This window comes from Tympanuchus pallidicinctus, unplaced genomic scaffold, assembly GCF_026119805.1.
Source record: "Tympanuchus pallidicinctus isolate F22 unplaced genomic scaffold, pur_lepc_1.0 scaffold34, whole genome shotgun sequence".
NCBI lineage: Eukaryota > Metazoa > Chordata > Aves > Galliformes > Phasianidae > Tympanuchus > Tympanuchus pallidicinctus.
Window position 1 is genome coordinate 2,240,037 of NW_026294752.1, and position 25,038 is coordinate 2,265,074.

Genomic DNA, 25,038 nt, shown 5'->3' on the forward strand with positions numbered 1-25,038 from the left:
AGGAGACTACTTTTTACATGAGCAAATGGTAGTAGAAAAAGGAGGAATTGCATTCAATTAGAAGAGAGGAGATTTAGATTAGATGTTAGGAGGATTTTTCTTTACTCACAGGGTGGTGAGATACTGAAACAGGTCACCCAGGAATGTTGTGGATGCCCCATCCCTGGTGGCATTCAAGGCCGGGTTGGATAGGGCCCTTGGCAGCCTGATCTATTGGCTGGTGACACTGCTCATGGCAGGGAGATTAGAGCTAGATGATCCTTAAGGTCTCTTCTAACCCAAACCATCCTATGATTCTGTGTCATCCATTTGACATCAGTAGCGCTTGTTTGTATCAGAAATGTTTTGAAGTCAGAGTCACCTAATGGCCACTTATATGGAGAGGTTGCTCCAAAAGTAACACTATTTTCAATGTTATCACCACTATGAGCAATGCATTTTTGCCAGTGTTGAACAAAGGCCCACACACTGCATTTGTAAAAACCTGCACCAGCAGAGATGACCCACCGTCAGCACTGCCGAAATGCATCACCCAGCACCTCACTGTGCTCACATCCACTGTTGGTTGCTGAATAAACATTCAGCAGGCATCAGTGGGTGTCAGTCTTTTCTGCCCAGAGAAATTCAATTCCACACCTGTATTTTATATACTCTTCCATGTCAGATGCCAGTTTCTCAGATGCCCCTCTGCTACTATCTGTCACACAGCAACAAAATGTGACGGAATATTGATAGGAAAGTTCAGTTTCTACAGCTGTACCACCAAAATCCACCACTGATGTTGTGGGCAGTTAGAAGGGATTTTGGAGCAGCCCACCAGATTTGCTAACAGTTCACTTAATTGCAAGGTCATAGTGAGCGAGTTGTCTTAGCATGCTATTTTGGGGTAAAACGTAAATAAATCTCTTCAGGAAGTGTTCTTTTGTCAAATCTTCTGTTCATCTAGTAGAACTGAGGAAGGTGAATGTTCATCACCTTTCTTCTAATACTGCTGTTAAAAGAATAATGACAGTATTCACATATTGTTTCATGTTGAGACCGTGCATTTTCTGTCACAGTCTTTTGATAAATCCCCTCTAAGAAGATTTTATTTGTTAGTAAGCAGTGCACAAGCACAAAGTGATAGACAGTCCAGGCAAGCAGTACTGATCACTAATGATTTTAATCAACAAAACAAACTGGTTTAAGAAGTAGTTAATATACCTCAGTCTGGCTGGCAAATTCTGACAGTGGCTTTGCAAATTAAGTACTTAATCCATCTGAACTTCCCTTGAGATCTATTTGTTGCATTTCCTTCTTGACTGTGACAGTTTTGTTAGAACCTGTCGCTTCTTCGGTTTTGGTTACTTACTCGTGAGTAGGGGTAGAGCCAAGAGGAATGGCAGTGAGATGACTGGAAGAATTGGTTGTTGCAACTGTCCAATGTATTTAAAGCAGTAGGAATTGTTAGCTGTTAAATGACATTTTGAATTTCAACTCCAGTAATTCTAGCTCTGGAAGAGTGGATTGCCTTTCAGTAGGAGCGTGAGGATGCAAACCATCTAAACTCCTTGCAGCTTCCCTGATTGTTTCTTTGCTTCAGCTTTTACAAATATTTTAGGTTATAGCTGACTGCTTTATCACTCTGAAGATAGCTACTTTTTTCTGGTGAATTAACTGATGTGTGTAAGAAGTGTTCAGTATTCTGTTGCAAGAGTGCTTGAGAAACAGTAGTTAATGTGTCAGAATTGATAAACAGAATTAAAGTATTTTCAAACATGTAACTTGTACTGACTGCACCCCAGAGAACCCTCAACCTTTGAAAAATAGTACACTTGAATAAATTCTCATGAAATCTATCTCTTCAGATTACCAATCAGAAGAAGCAATTAATCAAGGACTCAGATGCTAGAGGTGGTGGTCTGGGGAGAGGGGGATTCTGTACTGCAGTCAGCAGGGATAGAATCAGGGGGTCTGCGTGCTGGCTGCAAGACTATCAAGGTGGTATCAATGTAATAGACTGAGTGCTGAGCCACTGATTCAAGATGTTTTAACTCTTTTTGAAATAATGGTATTATTATAAACTGGATGCAGATTGTATTTTATCTGTTTTTCATCAGATTTAGGGCCCAAATCTAGATACTGACAATCCTACCAATGCTTCATGTAATGCATTATTCCATCAGAAGTTCAACATGAAAAGAGCAACAGGAGTGTGACACTGATTGAACTTCCGTTTTTTTTATCGTTTAACTTAGATAGCCTTTCTCCCTCTTCTTCTGACAAATACAAACGAATTGGTTGCAAAGATAGGCAGACCTTTGTACCTAAGCATAAGTCAAGCACAGATGATATGATATCTAAGTCCTGAATTCAGTGTTTTGCCAGAGGCTTCAATGGCACTGCCTTGTGAGTGGCAGCTTCAGTGTACGATATTCCACTACACATGGCCACATAAAGTGTAAAACAAATATTTCACGAAACAGAAAAGCTGTGATTTTACAGCTGCAGTTTGCTTTAGTATCCTGTGATGACTGCAGTGTGAAAGCCCAAAACAACTTTAGTTCTTTCAGAAATGAGTGGAAGGAGTGAGAAAAATTATCTAGGTTATTCCAATACATCATTCTTCCAGAAACACATTCTTATCACATCTTCTGCACCTAAAATACTATCAGTCTTGCTAATCTTGTGTTCCACCTATCCTATACTAATGAATTTGTAGACAGCATGAAAGAGATGAAAAAAGGTCATGTCTCTTGATGCACCATCAGTGCTTCATTTTTTTCAGGAGCTCTTTTAAATGTCTGATGTCTTAAGGCTGATATTAGTCATTTGTAAAGTGAAAGCCATCTTGCAAAACTATCTACTAGCCATCCAAGAAAATTCACAAGTCTCTTCACCAGTAACTCTGAATTTTGTAGAAAACATGAAATGAACAGGAAGGGTCTTTTTTTCCCAATGAAGAGAGAGAGCAGATCTGGGGGACAATGTAGGAAGTCAATATGCAAGGCCTTATCCAACTTTAAAGAAGTTCAGTGTAAAGAGTTGGATGAAATGTTAAAACAGCAGCGCAGTTTTTTTGCACCCTTTTTATTGTAGGAAAAGAAACACTGTGCCATGCTAGAATAGGGTACCACACAGATTCTGACACTGTGATCACTGCTGAATCCAGGGGCAAAGACCTACTAGGAATATTTGTAGGGTTTCTTACCCTTCAGCAGCAGTGGAGCTCTGTACCCTGTGCTGGTGACACAGCAATATTTTGTGCTGTCATTGAGAAGTACTGTAGTGAGTTTAAGAAACTGGAATTCTCTTCAAACTTATCCAGTTGCTCATATGAGAAGCACTGTGTGGGACAGAAGTGACATGCACTGAAGATTTTTGAATGGGGAGCAGAATAGTACAGATGGAGAGTGGTGAGTACCTAGAGCATGAAATTGTTTCACTGGAGTATTTGAAATGAAAAAGCCACTAATGAAATATTCATCTGAATGATTAAATCTATCTTCAGCCATCAAAAGTAATTTACAGCCTTTTAAGATTTATTTCTGCATATATTGTCCCTGTGAGGTGGTGGGCATCACAAATATATTCTGTTTAATTGTTTCACGTACTCAATTCCAAGTCAAGAGCCTAATGCTCTGTATCACCAATATATTAATTTACCTACCTTTCACCAGTTAATATACTGATTGTTCTTAGCACTTTCCTTGCACTTAACTTTTCTAATCAGTACTAGTAGACTTATTCTTTTCATTTTAGCAACTTTCTTGATAGTATTTCTGAGCTCATCACTATGATCTATCCATATTCAGGCATGCAAATAATATTTTTGAAAAGAAAACATGGGAATTAATCATCATCATCAATTTGCTTTCTATGTAAATTATTCTCAGTCTCTGGAAATGTTTTGTCTTATGAATGGTTACAGATATATTCTGTCAGGTCAGCGTTTGGAATGTATCTTCAGTTTTCACCATGTGTAACTCATACACAAAACTCCCACAAGATTATTCATGTCAAAGAAATTGATTGTCTTCATATTTAAAGTCATTGTTGGGCCTGGAAGAAAAAACAAACAAACAAACAACAGCAACAAAAAACCGTAAGCACTTAAAAGCAGCTTGCTCTCTGAGTCTTCCCTTCGGGTCTTACTCCAACATAAAGATAGCAGTATAAATTCAGATCTACTGCTCTCCTCTGGTCTACTACGCTGCTCATATAAGTATATCGGGCTAGCCAAGTATGAATTCCCTTGGGTGAATTCATACTGGTGACTACTGATGATCTTCTTGTCCTTTATGTGCCTGGAAACAGTTTCCAGATTAGATGATTCAACTATAATTTTACAGCTCCTTCTTGTTGTTCTTCTACAAGATAGGAGTGACATTTGACTTCCCTAGTTTTTATGCATTTCTCTCAGTTGCCATAATTGATAAAAGATCAGTGAGAGTAGCCTCAGAATGACATCATCCAACTCCTCATCACATGTGGAAATCCCATCAGGGCCATGGACATAAGAATGCCCAGCTTGCTTAAAGATTCCCTGACCTGATCCTCTTCCATCAAGGGTACATACTCCTTTTGTCAGCTTTTCCTCCTGGTCTCTGGGACTCAGGATTCCTAAAAGCTGGTCTTGCTGGTAAAGACTGAGGCAAAGAACAGTTAGCTTTAGCTTTTTAACTTTTTTTATTTTTAACTTTAGCTTTTTCCATGTCCTGTCTAACAAGGTCCTCTGTTTTACTCCAAAACCTGCCCACATTTTAGAGAAGATAATGAAATACAGGTTTCTTTTTCTTCCAGACATGAGTGCCAAGCATTGAACAGTGTAAAAGCACCCAACCTTTTATGGCTAAGGTACAGGGGCTGTCACTTCTCAGAAAAGAAAGTGAAGAGAAAGAAAATAGCATTTGATAGTGATTTGGCTTCACCTCCGAAGAGGACAGTCTGATCTTAAAATATCACAATAAATTGCATATTTTCAAAAGTGATTGGTGACTCTTGAAAATGAATTTATCAGTTTTTGATTTCTAAAACCTTGCTGTTTTACTGGATTTCATTTTTCAAAGGACAAGTGGCCAGTGTGTTCTCTAAACTGAGGGTTACTTGAGGCTCTGCAGGGTGAATGGCCTGAGCATGGGGCATCCATGTTCAGGGACCGCCTCTGGAAAATGCTGTCCATTATGGACTAAGCTGTATGGGAGCAGTGGGAGCAAGTGTTCAGATAATGGAAAACCAAATCATGTAAAATTATCACTATCTTATTGTCTCCGAACCCATTTATTTTATTTCATTTTCAATCTCAAACTACATTAGTTTCTATATGGTAAATCCTTTTAGTTCTGCCACAGGACATATCAGATCTTAAATGCTTAATTGTGCTTTCAATACACAGCTTGAAAGTGTCACAAGATTGTTTTAGAGAAAGTGCTTGGGAACTGTGATCATGGACCAGAAGCTGGTCCCAGGCCAGTCTTGTATATCCCCAAGTGCAATATGGTTGGCAGGTCAAATCAGAACAGAATTTGAATTTATAGATTGTATGAAATATCACTGTATTTGTATGCCTAAGATGCACAGCTTTCTGAGGAAACAACAGACATTTCCTCTGGCTGATTCCAACACATGTTCCATGTGTCCACTCAGCCTGGCTGTTGAGAAGTGCTCTGGAAAATGTCAGTGTGTTTCTTGTGCAAAAAGGCTGCCACTTGGTTCCAATTGGCATTACAAAAACAAAAGTGCAAGCAAATTCTGATTTTCTTCAAGAGTTGTACCACAAGGCAAAATATCAGTAATAAAGGAAAGTACAGTTCATTAACTTAACTTTTATTTCCACTTACGGACAGCTCAGTCTCTTGCTGTGTGTGTGAGCATGCTCTACCTCACAGAAATCATTTTACAGTAATAGGTGTTAACAACAATATAGTGGAAAATTCATTAAATGACAAATTACATTACATTAAAGTAACCTCATTCAGTTAAATGAATGTCTTCTGCTTTCCTTGCATGTGCCATGAATGAGCAGTTACCCAAGATACCCATACTGTTATGGTAATATAGCTTATTTTAATAAGGCTTATTATGCCTTATTAATTATTATATAGCTTATTTTTACAGTATACATGTAAAAATAATGTTTCCCTTTTGTAGGGATCAGACTTCAGTAGTATGCTGCAGAGGTGTAGAAAATAACGCTTTGGAGGTTATTTGAATTGTATCTCTCAAATTGTTTATTTATTTATTTGTTTGCAGGACTTATTTAGCAGAACATGCTGCTCATTTTAGATGCACATCAAGCTGTTCAAACTCAGCATTTCTGAAAATTGGATAACAACAATTTAGGGCTGAACTCCATACCTCAATAACCCAGAGCTTATTGCACTATGAAGACTACTTCTGGCAGTAGGAAAGCTAGAAGACCCTTTCATCTATCTCAATATTCAGTTAGTACAGAAGTCAGCTTCCAGTTCAACACTGACTTTTGAGCTAGACAAACAGCTGTCTTACAGATATCCTACTTTTGCATGCCATAGCAAAGAGGTCCTTCTTTTTCACTGATAGCATCCTCATAGTAACGGATCTGTCTGGATAAAAGCATTCAGTGAGTCATGTCACCAGCTCATGGTCTGTACTGAATTTAGGCAGTCTAGGAGCAAGCAAGGAGAAGCAACTAATACATTTGCTTTTTACTGTGATCCCTAAGTAACAAGCTTTGCTTTCCCTATGGGGACATCCCTATATCTCTAGTTGCTGTAATGTTCCTGTACTTGGAATCTGTACGTGTGGAAGTCTTTGCAATTAAAACTTAGAATACCACCCTCCGTGTTTCTTCCTGAGGTTTTCGTGCGCACATTCTCTAGAAAGCTTGCTGAAACATTACATGTAAGTTAAAACAGGTGTTCTCAAAACCAGACCAGCTGAGGCGGTGCTGTCATGTTTCAGAGCATCTAGTGACAGCACCAGTTTTTGATGTTGCCATTCCTATCTTCCCTGGTGTCACTGGTTATGGTAGCCTGTGCCATGGCTTGCCATCTGGTTTAGCTGTGTGGGATCGTATTGTGAACCACACCAGGAAATTGATACAGGTGAACAATGTTTTCAGACTGTTCCCTTCTAAGTTAGGACAGAGATGAGAGTGGGAAAGATTTTAATATGCATCTAAAAACTGTGATCAGCTGTTGTGCACTTCAGTAGTTCCCCACTGCTCAATAGCTAAGATGCGCTGCACAGCTGAGTTGCCACAAATCGCCAGTCTAGAGGAGGAAAATGCTGTCTAAACATCTCTCCATGCTTCCGGTTTTGTTGTACTTACATGCAGCTATTTGAAGTATTTAGAACTTGGTGGAAAAAATCCGACCAATTGCATTTAGATCAATAACCACTGCTAGGGCAGAGTTAATTAGATCCCATAGGTGTACTCTTCTTATCATAGACGAGCCTTTGCTTGCTAATATGACATGAATATGTGAAATTCTTGCATTCTCCAAGCCTGATTCCTCAGTGTTACATAGTAGCTATAGGATGTTTTCACTTGATTGCTTTGAGGACGGGTTATTTTTATTTATGCCTTGGGTTCCAAGACCTGTTTCTGTACCTTGAAAAAGCCATCGAATCCCACATGCTGATCACGTGCAGCAGCATGTTGTTGCTCAGCCACCAGCTTCATGTTCTTTACTCTTCTCTTATTGCAGCAGTTCAGCTTTGTCTCCTTGCCCACGGATGTCCTGGAAATAGAAGTTAAAGACAAATTTGCCAAGAGCCGACCGATCATCAAGCGTTTCCTGGGAAAACTCTCCATGCCAGTTCAGCGCCTCTTGGAAAGACATGCCATAGGGTAATTTTGCTGCTCGTACTTTGAGTTGTTTAGGGAGTGTGCTGCCAATTTGAAGCTCCGGTGATATGTCATTATAGTTACATGATGATGTTGTGTGGGCATTATTAAACTGAGAGTTGCCTGATGAACAATGTTAGTCTGTAGTAGAATGCATAGCACTATGGGCCAACCAGTGATTTCTCTTTATAACCTTATCTGTTACATTTTGAAATATGAGAACTGGCATTTAGGAAAGGTTTTGTGTGTATCCTGGCCACAAATCTGGAGAGTACAATATTTTCAATTTAAACATTGTTTTAGTGCTATCAACAGGCTATTTTCATGTTTCAGAGGATTAACTCTGGGCTAAAATCTTGCCAGATCTGTTCCTCCTCCCTTTAGACAGCAGAAATGCTGTAGAAATATACGTTGTAGCTGAGTCTTTCTGCCCCTCCCCTGCTGCCAAGAAATATCCAGTTCAGATTAGCAGCCCTGCCCTGCTTCCCTATTATAAGAAGGTCCAGGGATGGTGTGTGCAGCAAAAGTAACATACTCCAACTTGAGATTGATTGGATAGCATGCTGACAAAGCCAAAACATTTCCTCTGAACTTTAACGTTTAGACCTTCAGCAGCAGGGAGAGAAAGAATAAGCTACTGAAGAGAGCATAGAAGATGTGGTTGCCAGGAAGGCATTTCTGAAAACTGGATCTCGGTTCAGCTGAACAGCAGGATGATGGGCTTGTTGGAAGTGTTTTTGAACAGCTGGTTCAAAACTGGCAGTGATACTGACAGCTGAATCTACCAGAAGGGACTAAACTACATCCATGTTTCTCAAGTAGGAAAGATAGAGTGGCTTTTTAGAAACCAGATGGAAAAGAACAGCTTGGGGAAAGTAGAGCTTTGTAACTGATATCATTGGCTTCCCTCAACGTGTCATCATCATCTGATTATATCTTCCTATTTTACTTCCTTATGGAAAACACTGTCTATCAAAGGACATGCTTTGCCAAGAGCAGTGCCTCCAGCCTGTACCTAGATCTGGCTTAGTTTTGATACCACAGTAGCTTTTAAATCTCAGGCAAGCTCAATGAGAACCCACAAATTCAGAAAGATTATCCATAAATCTTGACATCATCTCATTTATGTGATTTCCAATGCATGTGAAACTACTCTAGTAAATATATTTGGGCCCAACTGGGGACTATGTTTCTTTAAAAGATATATAAATATTACTATTCAGTGAACCCTCTGCACTTAACAAATGCTTTGCGAACATTGATTCAGCCTCATTTTGGGCAACTGGGAAGTTAATCTCTTCTGTAGTTTCATTCTGTTCTGAGGGGTGGATGAAGTATGGCAAAGGGAGGGACCTGCACAAGGACAGAGTGGAATCATTGATCAACCTTGTCAGGAAGGTGTTCTCCTGATATTTCAGCTTCATAGAGGTAAGAGGGGTGGAAAGAGATGAAGAGTAGTTGTTCAATCAGCTTACAAAGAGAAGGTGGTAAGTGGGGACTGATCTGTCCAGAATTTTGAAAGTAAGTACAGGAAAGCTGAATTTTATGCAAATGATGAAGGAAAAGAAATATGGAAATGTGAGTTTCTACATAAGGGTAGATATGATGAGGTCAGCAAGGAAGTCTTGTTACGATAGCTGAAGTGGGAGTTGTTTGCTTCCCATGTTGATATTTCCATGCCCATGCTGCAGAGGTTCCATTTCCACCATTCTCTCTATATGTATACATACGTGCTTGTGTATCCCAGAAGCCTGTCTGAATCACTGACTCAACTGCTCCATTGCAATTGAAGACATTGTCCTCTCCTCTGCCATTTGTTCTTTTGTATGCAAGTCAACGTGCCCTCATGGCTGGGTTGAATAGACTGAAATTCATTACGTATTTTTGTAGGACACAGCAGCTTTATCTATGGACAGTTGACATTTGGTAGGTTATAGTCTGTTGTGACAGAATTTGTTTTCTTTCAGGGACAGGGTTGTAAGCTACACTCTTGGTCGCAGGCTTCCTACAGATCATGTCAGTGGCCAGCTGCAGTTCCGATTTGAGATAACTTCTTCCATTCATCAAGGTAATTCTTAGTCTTAATGCACCCTTTTTCTAGCTCTTTTTCAGCTTTGCATTCATTTCTCCTCAGAAGTCTAGATTCTTTCCTGGCAGCTCTGAGACTTTAGGTGTAGTCATAAGCAAAGGAAAGTGCATGGAGTCTCCTGTCCACAGAATGCATCGTGAGTTGCAGTTTGTCCCCTACTTCTCTTCAGCTTACAGCTGCTACTTTGTCCTCCTGTTCTTGACTGCTTCATGTAGTCTTCCATGTCACCGGAGAGAAGAGGATGAAAAACTAAGGTCCCATCTGCTTCTCTATCATCTGTCCTGAGGTTGTTTTTAGTGGGCTATTATTTATAGAGCCATCAACATTTGAGCATTTTATGATTAAAAGTGAATATTCCGGTAGTAAGGATGATTGAAGACTTCCTCGTTTTGATTATTGTTAATCTAAAAAAAAAAAGTAAAAGAAATTGTATTGTTCCCCTTCAGTCACGATGGTGTCAGTTTGAATCTTGGTTTTGTGTCAATAAATAATAATAAATAATAAATAATAAATAATAAATAATAAATAATAAATAATGCTGAAGGGTTTTTTTCTTCTCTAAAGTCATGCTGTCTCAGGTACTCTTTGTCAAGCCAAAAGCTGCATTAGTACTAGGAAACTGTGACCTGCCCCTCACTGGAAAAACATGACTTCTTTCTTCTGACTGGTGGATGGGATCAAAAAGCCCAGGTTGTCTGGCATCCAGGAGGAAATCATATCAAAGAAAAAAATCCCAGATTTCAGGGGGTTGATAAGCAATTTGTTAAATTCTCTGTTCAAAATCTTGTCAGCTTCTGCATGACAAGAAAAATGTAACTAAAGCATCAGAGAAGGTATCCTTGTCAATACCATGATACTCCTTCCCATGCCCATTGACTTAAAGGGGAGTTTCAGGAATGTGTTACCTTGAGCTCAGGAAGGCAGTATGCTGCATACACAGTACCACCATGAGTAAGTCCTGTGATTGTTAAATCTACTGCACAAAGGCTGCCTAGCACAAAACCAGCCTTTTTTCAGTTAGCCACTCATTTCACTCTCTAATTTATGTTTTATTTTTCTCAGATTGCAGCGGATGCCTCTGTCCTCAGAGCCAAGCTTCTGGTTCAGTCAACATTTTGTGTTAAAAGAGTAAGTAATTTCTTTTCCTGTCTCATACAGATGATGAAGAGGTCTCCATTAGTGCAGATCCTGAGCCAGCTGACCTCCAGGAAAGCCCTGTGAACAACCCCACAGAGGAAAGCCTCGGTGAGCCTCCATGCATCAACACAGTGACCTCAGAAAATACAGTTCCAGAAGAGCTAAATGGATACAGTGTGAACAATATTGATAGCCCAGGGGCTGTCAAGCCACCCAGGGAAGTCAACCAGAACAACATAAATGAAGAGCTAGCAGGAGATGAGGAGGTTGATGCCGTGCCAGTTCCTGAGCCCTTGGAATCCATCCGAGGAGAAGTGCTGCCTTCTTCAAATGTGACGGACATCACGGAGCAGCTGGGTCTGCTGGCTTGCGTGTCTCCTTCTGAGACTGAAGTTAGGGAAAACAGCAAAGTCAATTCTGGTACTCAGGGAGATGATGGAGAATTGAACAGCACAGAAACTTTAGATGTCAATGAGGTGAGTGCAGATGTGTATGCTGACAAAGACCTAGAGAAGAGTCAGGAAGAAGGGGCTTCAGCTCAAGAGGAGGAAGACAGCAAGCTACAGCTGAGGACCACAGCAAAGAGGAAAACAAGGCCATGCTCCCTGCCTGTGTCTGAACTAGAGACAGTTATAGCTTCAGCTTGTGGTGAGCCAGAGACTCCTCGCACTCACTATATAAGAATCCACAACCTGCTTCACAGCCTACCCTCAGCACAGATGAGCAGCGATGGGGAAGAGGAGCAAGATGCTGGCAATGGCGGGGAGAACGATGAAGAGTCCACAGTCAAGGAGGTGTTGCAGAAGGAGACAGTCAGTGAGAGTGAGACCATGGCAGCAGAGCCTCCTCCAGAAAATGAGGCCGAAGAGAACTTCAGCCAGTGCACAGTGCCTCCTGGGACCTTAGACGAGCAACTCTCTGACTTAAATGATGGGCTGGTGGATGGGGAAAACCCTAGGACAGGAAGCGAAAGCGAGTCAAGCTCCAGACCCAATGGTGACAATGAATGTGAGGCGTGCGACACCTCTTGCTACAGCCCCTCCTGCTACAGTACCTCCTGCTACAGCACTTCCTGCTACAGCACGTCCTGCTACAGCACCTCCTGCTATGACAGTAACAATCGCTTCTCCAGCCATACGCGCTTCTCCTCTGTTGACAGTGCAAAGATTTCTGAGAGCACGGTCTTCTCCTCTCAGGATGATGAGGAGGAGGAGAATAGCGCTTTTGAATCGGTGCCAGACTCAGTACAGAGCCCTGAGCTGGACAGGGAGCAAGTGGATGGCTCCTCCCAGTGGCCAGATGAACTAGTAGCTCATGGTGGGAATCCACAACTAGCCACAGAAAGTCTAGACACCCCAATAGCAGGTCCAAGCAGCAGAAGAGAAGGTTAGATCCTGAGAATCAGTGCGCTGAGCAGCCCTGATTATCTGGATGTCACAGAAGGCATCAGATAATCAAGGTTTCAGATAGCTCATGGCTTATTTCATAAAAACTTGGGGTCTCTGAGTTGGGTGATATTTTAGGGAGGGTTGGATAATTGAGCCTGTCTTTATATATCCCAGCATATACAGATGGGGGATCTGTATATATGGATTCCTGTAGATATACATGCATCATTATAAAATCAAGATTAGCTGAAGTTATGTGGCAGACCAGCATTATCACATCCACCAACCAATTCCTTATTTCTTGGGATTGTTTCATTTCACATATCTGATGTACTGCCATTGTCTCTGCTAGACAGTGAGAGGACCAGCTTGTGCTTGTCAAGGAGCAGACATGCTGATTTACTTCAGCGAAGGATCTGGGCCAGTGTCTGTGTATGATATACACCATCATGTATGTGGAGAAAAGCAAATGTTTCGAAGTTAGAAATGAAACAAAACCTGTTTAGTTAAATTTCCCAATAATTTTTTTTTTGTTTTCAAACAAATCTACATCAAATTTCACAGACCATAGGGCAACTCAGAATGCTTTTTTTTCTGAGACTGAGCTATATCCAACAAAATTCTTGTCTTATCTTTCTCTAGAGATAAAATATAATTTAAAAAATCACTTCTGTCTTCACAACGTAGATATTCTTTTTCCCAATCTTTCCAAACCTCAACATTAAATATACACCTTTGGTAAGTTGTTTTACGTAATATGGAGTTACATGAAGGGTGGATTTGGTTACTCATCTTTGGTTCATGTATCATTTTTCTCAGGCTGAGAAGTGAAGGCCTCAGCGGCTGCTATGGTCAAGGGTAGAATTTGCATTCCCACATCCTGAGTCAGCTGTCCCCTGGTATAAGTGACACCAAATGTAAACAGCACTGAGAGAATAACATAATTGGTGATCACTAGGAGGAAACTCCAGCTAAAGCATCCTTGTGCCTTTTCATTGTCCATTCCCACTTCATTTACCCCGATCTTTCACTGTTCTTGCTGAAGGAATGGTGTAAGGGGACTGTTAAACCCTTGGTTCTAACCCTAACAATTCTCAGAAGTACAGAGAGAGATAGAAATCCTCAGCAAGGTGGACCTTCCTTGCAGGTGAAGGACTTTGTATACCCAGGAGGGCATGAGTGTGTGTGTGCATGAGACTATTCTTACAGAATTGATGGTTGCTTTGGACCATGTGCACTTCTGAGAGCGGCTTTGGGGAGAGGATGTCTTCTGCATATGGACTCAGTATGGCTACAGAATTTGTCTCTCAAGCCTATATAAAGCTCAGCAACCTTGTTTTGGCTGCCTGAAAGAGAGAATGTCTGAAAGGCAGCCCTGCCCTTAGCACTCCTTTGGTATGACCAGGGGGTACTTCAGTAAATGTGCATGCTGATCCATGGTTTGGTGGCTGTTACAAATACAGTAGATGTGGTCACCTCCATCCACTCCAGGTGACTGACACTACCATGATTCCACTGGCGTAACTGCCATGACTAGGGGAGAGTCAATTATGGTGAGGTAAGTAAAGAAACATAGATAGATGTTCTGGTAAATTGTGCCACAGCACCTGTAGAAACAGCACAGATTTTAAGCCTGTGAAAGACAGACTTTTAGCATTGAGTAATAACTTAGATAACTCTGCTGTCTGTTCAGAACACACAGCAGATATGACCATTAGATGTGCCTATGCACAAGAGTTTTAATGGAGAAATTTAAGATGCCACAGAGGGAGTACTTTTGATAAGTCTTTTTTCTCACTTCTGGATGGTGTGAGATTTTTTTCAGCTTTATACAAAATTAGTTTCTGCCTTGTAGCTGTTGTTTGTGTATGTTTATTTTCAGGCATTTTTTTATATATTTGGTAGCAGTATGTTATTTTTTACAAACTGTTCTTTCTTGGGGCATTAAAATAACACTGTTAAAGACAGCTAAACCGACACAGTTTGGTTTAGATGATTGGTCTGATTTTAATTTTATCCTGGTATAATCTTGATTTCTAAGGTTTTAAGAACAGAATGAGAAGGAATCTGAATTCTTTTTATCTTGCAGTTTCCTCATTCTCATAGTTAAGTCTAAGATGAGGAATAGTTTTTCTTCCTTACAATGAACTTCTTCATATCTTAAAGGATTCTATTAAAAATATCTGGATCTGAAGTTGACTTTTTTTTTTTGAAGTTCCTCTCAAAAGAACATGAGTTTGGACATTTACTTAGATTTCACTTATTTCATATGCAGATAAGTAAGCATACATACAGCATTACTATTTTCTAAAAACTACCGTTACACTGTCCACTGTGTTTCAGTTTTCCTTCTTTTCTTCTTCTGTATCTCAGGTCTTCTCTCTTTACCTCAGGTCCTGACTACGTTTTACTATCTTTTGTCCTCTTCTACCACCTGTCTCCTATTTGTTTCTGGTCCTTGTCTCATTCTCTCTCCTCCCTCCCAAGACCAACACTTTGAATTTTGAAAAATATCTGTAGAAGGAAGTGCTCTTCTGCTTTACAGGGACTGCATAATTCTGCCACTCCAACCTATTCATACAGTTGCTGATCCTTTAGAAAAGCAGAGGAAGATTCAAGGCAGATTTTAGCCTCATATTTTGCTGGTGAGAAAAGTTGGAGCCAGCATTTTGCATGTTCCTGTCCAATTTCTGCAGAAGCTTGAGCTGTACTATATTTCTCAGAGATCAAGCCTGATTCTTCTCTCGCTTACACTTGTGTGTCTATGAGTCCAGAATCTGGCCCGTAATAGATTAGCATTGGCTCAAAACTGAGACCGGAGCCCTGACTGCATTATTTTCCTAATTCTTTGGTGTGTGAATTGTTATTAAAATAGTGCCTGGGAATAGGAATAACTAGAGCTGCAAGTATACCAGGAAAACCTCTGTGACAAATAATCACTTGTTTTACAGTAGCACGTTTTTTGAACCATGTTGTGAAATCAGTGAATGACTGTCAATATCTTGAATATCTTGTCCATAGGTGATTGTCCTTTACTCCATAATTCTCAGCCAGTCAGCCAGCTTCCTTCTCTGAGGCCTGACCATCATCACTACCCAACTATCGATGAGCCTCTTCCACCAAGTAAGCTTTAGCATTTTTTAACTTATTACGTTTTTTCAGCCTTTCCTGTTAATTCAAACAGTGTAGAGGTCAGTATGTCTTTCTATATAACCCCATCTGTTCTGTACATACTTTCTCCAGAATCCAAGCAATATGGTCTTTTGTTTCCCGTGTTTGACTCTGACTTCAAGTGTGGTCGTGTTATTTTGGACAAACTCTATAACATCCCTTTGCCTTGATCCATCCTCTTCTTTGCCTACCATGAAATGAAAATTGTAGTGTTTTCCTCATTCCAGTCAATATTGTGAGATTGGAATGAATAGGTATCTGTCAGGTGTGCTGGAAGCCTTACAAAAAAGCTTTTGGTTTATCAGCAAATGCTGTGTTTTTGTTGTTGTTTTTTTTTAAAAGTTTGTCTTCAGGTTTTTCTGTAACCCAATACAAACATAACTTGGGATGCACTCCCTGTGCTCAGTCAGCCCAGCTTTCAGGTCCAGCACAACTTTTGCTCAGTCAGGATGCACTAGGAACAAATAGTAGGTCCAAATGATTCTGTGAAAGGCAGCTCATGCACGGTGATCCGATCACGCTGTTTTTTGATTTGGTGATCAACTTAGTGTTCTCCTCATTGTGGAAGGAATGACATCTGCAGTTGAGATGAATAAAAATCAGAGATTTTTAAGTAGAGTAGCCAACTAGCGGGCTGACAATACAGGACTGTTACCACTGTGTCTACTGCTGAAGGCATTTTCACTTGTCTTAGTACCTTTTCTCTTGTGTACCTGGAGGATTACTCTGCTTTTTACATTAGCTCTAACTGCCCAGCAGAGTGCAGTCTATGCCCTGCGACGTGCTGTGAATCAACTTGCAACTTCAGCACGTGATTTACAGCCCCAAGCGTGCAGTGCCTCAGAAAAACAACCAGGCACGTAAACAAAGCACTCTGTTTTCTTCACAGCCTGAGGAGGGAACTTGTCCTGTGGTGCCCTTGAAAATAATTCATCATTTGCCAGCCACACTGTCAGTATTCTGTAAGCTGAGTATAGTCCTGATGCTGGCGTCAGCTGCCCAGTGGCATGAATGATTCAAATGCCTTTAGCCCAGTGAAGTCTTATTAGAGTCCCACTGTGGCTTGCCAGTGAATGATGAAATAGGGAATGGTTACCTCTGTAACAGGAAAATACTTTTCTTCCTCCCACTCTTACCTCAGTGGTTTGTGAATAGGGCACATTCCCAATTAGATGACTTAATGATAGGACACTGACACCACCTCAGGTAAACAAAATGTACTGTGAATCCATGTCCCATATTCATCCATCACCAATTCAATACGCTTTTCCTCTTTCTTGTAATTATCCTTAAAAGGCAAGTATTTTTACAATTGATTTTCATGAGTGCTTTCACAACAGAGGTTAAATGTATGAAAAGCAGTGTATGGCAACATAGTTTAGAAGTGATATCCCTTTGTAGGATTTTATTGTGTCATCTGCTTATAACATCATTTTACCAATAAAGGCTTGAGACTTTGTATAAAGGCTTTGAGACCTAAGTATATTGACTTTATTGGGAATAGACTCTACTAAGCTAATTTTATGGGGAGAAAAAAGTTGAATTAGATAATATTACCTAAGAAGGCAGTGCTAAGTGCTCTTAGTGAGATTTCAAAATTGTTTCAAAAGGAAAGCTATAGTCTTATTCTACAAATATTTCTTTTTCTAGTATCCAGTATCACTGTTTCAGTGCTTTTAATGCCTCTTAATCACAATTAACTTATTCTTGAATGGAAATGAAAGGAAAAAACTTTGTATTTTAAGCATGTTATGTGTACAAGCCTGACTTGCTTCTTACATGTAACGTTAACCTCTTCACATTGTTGAAGATAATGTTGTCAGAGCTGCAAAATCATTGCTGACTGGTTTTATATTGGCTGTGGATAATTCTATGGTCAGTCCTTTTTCTCTTTGGAATAGTTTTCTGAATAACTTCATTTCATCAGAACTGCACAACTATTGATACTGGGGAGGAAATTTTGTTTCAGACAGCTTTGTTTAGGAAAGTAAGCTAGACCAGATTCACTGTTTATTTAGGAATGTCATAGTGATCAGCTCAAATGTTAAAGCCTATATGAGATTGACAGGAGATCTGCAGAGCTTTTATTGCCTTCTGATGGCATTAATGCTCACCCCTTATTATGCATGTGTTTTCTAGTACTGCTACATGCCTTACAGAACTGGAGCCAAGAAAAATGTATTTGCCCTGTTCAGCACTCCTCTGTGCAAAAGGTGTGGCTGAGCTTGGAAAGGGAAAAACAGCATTTTTACTTTGCCACTCCAGGATTATGGGCTTGCCAGAAGAGGTTTCATCTTCTGGTATAAATCAGAGCAGTTTCAGATGCTGTGGCAAAATATGACTCATCTGATGGAGGGGGATCACTAGAAAACAAACAAGTACTGACCCATTTCCACTCTCTGCTTAAGTGTGCTACTTCTGTGAAGGTTAGATTAAGGTTAGTCTCTGTTGTAGTCACAGTTTTATTTTGCCTGAAAAAGTAACAAAAAGGCCTGACGAGAATTGGCTGCTTCCTAGATTACCTATGCCCCTGAGGTAACATGAAGAGATTTGAGCATAGCCCAAAACCTGAGTCCTGTCTTTTGGTTCACCTGTCAGCCTGTTCATCTCTCTGTGCAGGTATCTATCCATCTGTCCACAAATCTGTTATTGTATGCAGCTTCAATGACTTGTATGACTTACTAGTTGTCTTGTGGGAAGGCAGAAAGTGCACCTGACATCTTTGTGCAACCAAAATACCAGCGCCTTCCACCCTTCAACAGACTTCCCAGGTGATGAGAAGAATAGCTCTTCAGCTGATTTTAAAAGCTGTTGCAAGATCAGTACTTATCTAGGACCACTGCGGAAGTCCCAAAAGCTATGTGGCACTGTTCTTAATATTATATGACTGCAACTGTCAGCATGTGGTTTCAGGTGCATAGACACATTCAGCAATGAATAAAGCAGTGCTCACAGTTAGATAGAGGTAGTTCATGGCTATACATAACACTGCAGGATGTCTGATGCATCCTGCAGAGATGGCCATCCTGAAACTACAATCCAGTCTGCACAGTTCTGACCTGAAATTTTCACTGTAACTTTCAAGCTCTGAAGTTTTGTTACTCTTGGATTTCTAAGGATTGTACTTAGAAGCTTAGGAACTCTGAATTACATTTAATTAGAGATACACTGCAAGATAGGCTCTGGAACCAGTAATGCACAGGGCTGGATTATGAGAAACTCAAGATTTACATTGTAAGTGGGTAATTTTATTCTTAGTAAGTGTCTATCAGCAGGCTCTGGATCAATATTGATGTCTTCTACATAGACTGATAAGAGTGTGGCATTACCTATAAATCCCTAATTATCCATTGAGATTTACTGTTATCATCTTGCACTGTAGTGTGAAGTAATGACTAGGACAGCAAGAACTTCTTAGTGATTCTCAGGTACAACATGTCATCTTTGTTCTGGCCAAGATAATTTCCTTGTGCAGGATGTTGCAAGTAGTGCGTGGCTCCAGAGCAGCCATGGTGGTACACCCACCACTAGTGACAGCATGCGTGGTAAGGCTTTGGCTTTCAACCTGCCCTGTCAAGTCTGATTTCATTCAGTGTGCATCTGTTGTGCTTGATGTGCTCTTTTTCACCGTTTGGTTTAGACACTGTTTTCATGAAGCTATGTTCTTGTTCTTGATACAGCTACAACATCCTTGAGAAAACCTTACCCAGTTGGATAACCAGAGAGCCCTCCCCTTAAAATTATGTGATGTTCACAGACTGTATGTATGTACATGTGCTGTTAGCATAGTTTTTGCACCTATAATTACCGAAGTACTTACACAGACAAGTCTAAAAGAAATAATGCATGTGTATGAGGCTCTTGCTGTTTTGAAGTCTCACAGAAAATCTCTCTGAGGACTCTTGGTGTCCTTTTCCTGGAACTAACGTGCCACGGGCTACCAGCCACAGACTTAAGACAGCCTACACTAGGATAGGATCAGTCCAGATATGGGAGCTGAGTTTAGCCATAGCTGTTATTCTGGAGAGGGAAACTGTGAAGAATGGGTTTCCAGACACATCATGGAAAGATACAGCTTCAGTTCTACTCATAGAAGTAGTAGCAGATAAGATGTAAAGAATGAAGTCCATCTGAACCTGAATTTGGTCGCAGGAAAACATGGAATGAATGGTCTCTCCAGTTAGAGTAGTCATAGTGAGAGTATGGGAATAACAAATAGTTTTACCCCCCAAAGGTAATTACCATACGTGCATTTGTGTGTGAATATGAGTGAGGTTTGTATATAAACACATGTAGAAAGTATGTGTTTATACATAGAAATGTCATCAGCTCATGGACCATGTAGAAATATGAAGCTAGCAAGTCAAATTTGTATCACAACTCCATACATTCCAAGCAATCCAGTGTGGAGCTTTGTTAAGTAATTCACTTCTGAATTTCCCCTGCACAACCCTTTTTTTAAATCAATATTACCATTTTCCACAAACCATCAGAACATTTAGTTGTCAATCCTGGGATAACTTAAACATTAAAAGGAGACAGTGATTGAAGGCTCAATATTATTCTTCAAACTTTCAGTCAAGTTGGCTTTCATCAGAGCACTAGGTTTATGAAAATCATTTGTGTATATCTACAGAGATTTGTACGGATATGTCCAATCAGGCTGTGATCAGTTTTCAGGGGAGCCAATAATTGTTGTAAGAAACATGTGTAAGCATGTTTACTGTGAAACATAACAAAGCAGAAAACATGGGTTTGCCGCATTAACTCAGATTTAATCCTTCTTTGCTAAGTGTCAGCTCTTTGTGGCTGCCCTGACCTGTAATGAATCCAGCCAGCTATTAGTAGTAATTGTAAAATTATCCAGCCTTTTAAAACATGTGTTTTTGTAGTCTATGATGGTGAATTCCATAGGCTACCTATGTACTGTGTGTGAAATATTTATGTATATGCATATACGATATATGCATATAGAGAAACACATAATATATATATGCATTTGAATATATATGTTGAATATATATACATATATTGCACGCATATAGGCATGTATATAGTATCTATCGTGTATGCATATCTTCTCTCTGTGAATATATATGTGTGTGCTTTTGTATCCCCCCACGTAACTTTTTGGAAGACATCATGCTGACAGCATGTTCCCTTCCTTTTCTTCCAACCCCAGATTGGGAAGCTCGGATAGACAGCCACGGGAGGGTGTTCTACGTTGACCATGTCAACCGAACTACCACATGGCAGCGCCCCACAGCTGCAGCAACACCAGATGGGATCCACAGGTCTGGCTCTATCCAGCAAATGGAGCAGCTGAACCGGCGGTGAGCACTTGCATCTCTACTCTTCTAAGATCCACAGCCTCTTTTCTCAACAACACCCCAATAACTTCCTTCCTGGAGAAGAGAAGGCTACAAGGAGACCTCATTGCAGCCTTCCAGTACTTAAAAGGAGATTGTAAAAAGGAGGAGAATCAGTTTTTTTTACATGGGTAGATGGTGATAGGACAAGGGGAAATGGTTTCAAGCTCAAGAAGGGAAGGTTTGGATTGGATGTCAGGGGAAGTTCTTCACAGAGAGTGGTGAGGTGCTAGAGCAGACTGGTTATGAATGAGAGAGGTTATGAATGCTGCATCTCTGGAGATGTTCAGGACCCCTGGGCAACTTCGTCTAGTACCAGATCTGGAGGTTCTTCCAGATCAGGGTGGCCCTGCCTGAGGAAGGGGGGTGGAACTTGATGACCCCTGGGATTCCTTCCAACCCAAGCCATTATATGATTCTATTATTCCTTTCTCACTGCATCCCATTGGCTTCCTAAGCTTCTTTCCTTGTCCAAATGCAACAGACATCTTCTCGTCCTGGCTGCTGCTGATTTTCCGATTTCGTGTACCTGCTGTGGGTATCCAGTACACAAATTTGCCCACGAGGGGTACTGTTCAGTGAAAGATGTTTCAAGACTTTTGAAACTGTATGAAGAGTCCTTTGAAGAACTTTCTCTGAAATTACTCCTGAAGGAGAAAGAAATGTTCTTCCAAAAGATGGAGTTACTTTTTCTGTTTAACTCTTAGAGTGGTAATCATGGCTCACCACCTAGCACTGCACTGCAGCAACTACAGAGGTTTCTGTTATGACTGTTCTTAAAACAGTGTTCACTTATCAGTGAGGTTTACATATCTACTCAAGCTAGTTAGACCCACTGAAAGGTTTGTCTCTTTTTCCAGGGCAGAGCACTGCTCTAGTAGAACTGTACATATTTCCAGATAGAGACAGATGTCTTAATGTTGTAATAGGTGCTGTAAATCTGTCAGTTCATTTTTTGCTAGCTCAGATGTATCTTAGTATGACACACGTTTTCCCTTTGTTTGTTATGGCATTGGTCAACAAGGGAAAGGCAATCTGGACTTAAGCAAGACTTTTGACATGGTTCCTCACCACATCCCTATTTCCAAATTGGAGGGATGTGGATTTGATGGGTGGACCACCTGATGGATAAGGAATTGGATAAAAGGCCGCAGACAGAGAGTGGTCATCAACGGCTCTGTGTCCAGGTGGAGGCCGGTAACGAGCGGCGTCCCCCAGGGCTTTGTGTTGGGACCAGTGCTCTTCAACATCTTCATCAGTGACAGCAATGGTGGAATTGGGTGCACCCTCAGCAAGTTTGCTGATGACACCAAGCTGAGTGGTGTGGTTCACCTAGTGGAAGGAAGGGATGCCATTCAGAGGGACCTCAACAGACTTGAAAGGTGGGCAGGGTGAACCTGATGAGGTTCAACACAGAAAAGTGCCACGTTTTGCACTTGGGCCAGAGGAATCTCAGGCATCCATACAGACTGGAAGGAGCGGTCCTTGAGAGCAGCCCTGCAGAGAAAGACCTGGGGGTCTTGATGGATGAAAAACTTAACATGAGCCAGCAGTGTGCATTGCAGCTCAGAAAGCAAATGGGATCCTGGGCTCCATCAGAAGAGGACTGGCAGCAGGGACAGGGAGGTGATCGTGCCTCTCTACTCTGCCCCATCTGCAGCACTGTGTCCAGGTCTGGAGCCCCCAGTACAAGAAAGACAGAGAGCTGTTGGAGAGGGTCCAGAGGAGAGCCATAGAGATGATCAGGGTGCTGGAGCACCTTCTCTATGAAGATAGGCTGAGGGAGCTGGGCTTGTTCAGCCCAGATAAAAGAAGGCTGCAGGGTGACCACACTGCAACCTTCAGTACCTAAAGGGAGCCTACAAACAGGAGGGAAGTCAACCCTGTGAAAAGGTAGATAACGGCAGGACAAGGGGAAATGGTTTTAAGTTGAGAGAGGGAAGATTTAGGTTGGATGTCAGGGGGAAGTTCTTCACAGAGAGAGTGGTGAGGTGCTGGAACAGCTGCCCAGAGAGGCTGTGGATGCCCTGTCTTTGGAGGTGTCCAAGGCCAAGTTGGATGGGGCCCTGGGCAGCCTGGGCTGGTGTCAAATGTGGAGGTTGGTGACCCTGCCTGTGGCAGGGAGTTGGAGCTTGATGATCCTTGAGGTCCCTTCCAGCCTGGGCCATGTGGATCTGTGATTCTGCATCTGGTCTAGAAATAAATTTATCATTTTTATCTCTTGCTCGCTTCTTGGACTGAATTTAATAGTGGTTAAAAATCCTCCCTTTTTACTTCAGACAATTTTTTTAAAGTCCCTGCTTACTGTAATGGTATGGTGTCTTTTCTAGACAAGCAAAGCTGAAATTATGTTCTAATCATAGCATGTAAAATGCCACAAGAGTTTTTTGGTCTTTTTCTCTGTGCTCGGAGAAAGTTCTGCAGCTAAGAGAAAAATACAAAATTTAAAAGTATTGTTTTCATTGTGCAGAATAGTTTTGGAGTTACTGTATGTCAGGAGAACTGGGTTCTGAATGACAACAGAAAAGTTGATTTAACTCTTGGGGAGTACTTCTGTCTTCTTAAAGTCGTCATTGTACACTGAAAGTTGACAGCATCAACTCTTTCTTGAAATAAAATGTAGCATTTCATAATGTGCATCATGTCTTGTAGAGGTGAAAACACCCTTACAGCTTTCTTCAGAAGGCATCAAGCTACCATGTGAATATTAAAAATAAAAAAAGAAATTAAATCCCAAAGAGTATGCTTAATCCAGACTTTTTTTTCAAGGCATTTACATGGCTCTCCTCTACCATTTTGTGTTTGTCTTTAAGAGGGATTTGGATTATGTGAAAGCTCAGAGTATTTGACTGGTGATAAGCAAGTTTTCTGCTGCAAAACGCTCTGTTGTGGGTATACATCAGATTTTGTTTTTGGAAGTTGAACTCTCATGTAAGTGCAGCACAAGACAGAAATAGGTGTTGGTGAGGCTGCTTTTAGGAGTGTACCATTCCTTTAGCTAAACCAACTATCTCAGATACTTCGGAGTTTGTATGTTTGTGACGTCCTTGCTACAAACTTCCTTCTGTATTTTCTTGTAGTTTGTCTGGCTTCCAAATTTATGACTTGTCACTGGTTTGGATTGGTAATTGAGTGCTAATAGGTCTAACATTTTTCACTGAATCTCTCTATTTTTGGTATTCAGAAATTCAGTTACAAAGTCAAAAGTATAGAAGATTTTCAGTAGTGACATAGCTCTCTTTATCTGAATCCCATTGCAGACCATGCATTTTGTAGTAAATATAAATTGCCATGGGTTCTTGGGACAAAGGATAAAAAAATGATGAATCGCTGCTCTCTGTTGAAGAGCTCTCTTGATTTAAGATGCTGAATAGGGAGTTCTCCTGTTGTTTCAAAGTGTGGGAACAAAAATTTCCAAACATTCTGATAAACGAGGCTCATGCTGAATACTCAGTTAAAAGAAATTGGGCATTTGAGAATTGGAAAGTGATTTCTGCAATTCAACCTGGCTGCTTGAATTTATAAAATTGTCATTGCAAATTTCAAACATTTCAAGTCTTCAGATTTCTGTGTCATGAGGAAAAGAAGCTTTCATAAATAGTAAATGGAAAGCATTATAGTAGGCATTGTTTCAAATTTTAGAAATACTGGTTTGTTGTGTTTCAAACTTCATTGTTTGAAACAGTCTTCAGCAAACACACCTGAAAATAATTTTAGGTCAGGCAAGAGCAAACACGGGGCTTGCAGATAGGATTGCCAGCAGCCTGAACAAAGTGGAACTCAAAACCACTTAATTTGAAAAAACTTGGCCACTTCTCTGTTTGAACCAGTTTACTCAGCTTCCTGGTTTCATTTCTGGGAGGGAATGGAAAAACCAAAATATTACAAGGAAACCTGGTATTTCTAGCTCTGCCAAAACCACAAAGCTTCGGAAATTTAGCTTGGGAAAAAAAGAAAAAAGAAAAAAAAAAACCCACATAGCTGTAATTGCTCAAATCCAGGAGCTTCATCCGACTTTCTTTCTGTGCTCAAAGCTGCTCGTTAGCTATGCTAGCCACTTCAGAATGCAGAGAC

The 25,038-nt window shown here is 40.7% G+C and overlaps 1 protein-coding gene across 6 annotated transcripts in view; it reads left to right on the forward strand.

Annotated features, from left to right (window-relative positions):
• The window catches only part of HECW1 (HECT, C2 and WW domain containing E3 ubiquitin protein ligase 1), a 230,445-nt gene that overhangs the window by 154,758 nt on the left and 50,649 nt on the right, over positions 1–25,038 (forward strand). For all 6 annotated transcript variants that reach the window (XM_052698978.1, XM_052698976.1, XM_052698974.1 and 3 more), the window contains 5 exons: positions 7,671–7,813; positions 9,778–9,878; positions 11,058–12,422; positions 15,446–15,547; positions 20,778–20,928. In XM_052698978.1, the coding sequence (XP_052554938.1) occupies positions 7,671–7,813; positions 9,778–9,878; positions 11,058–12,422; positions 15,446–15,547; positions 20,778–20,928 (1,862 nt within the window). The remainder of the gene's footprint in view (positions 1–7,670; positions 7,814–9,777; positions 9,879–11,057; positions 12,423–15,445; positions 15,548–20,777; positions 20,929–25,038) is intronic.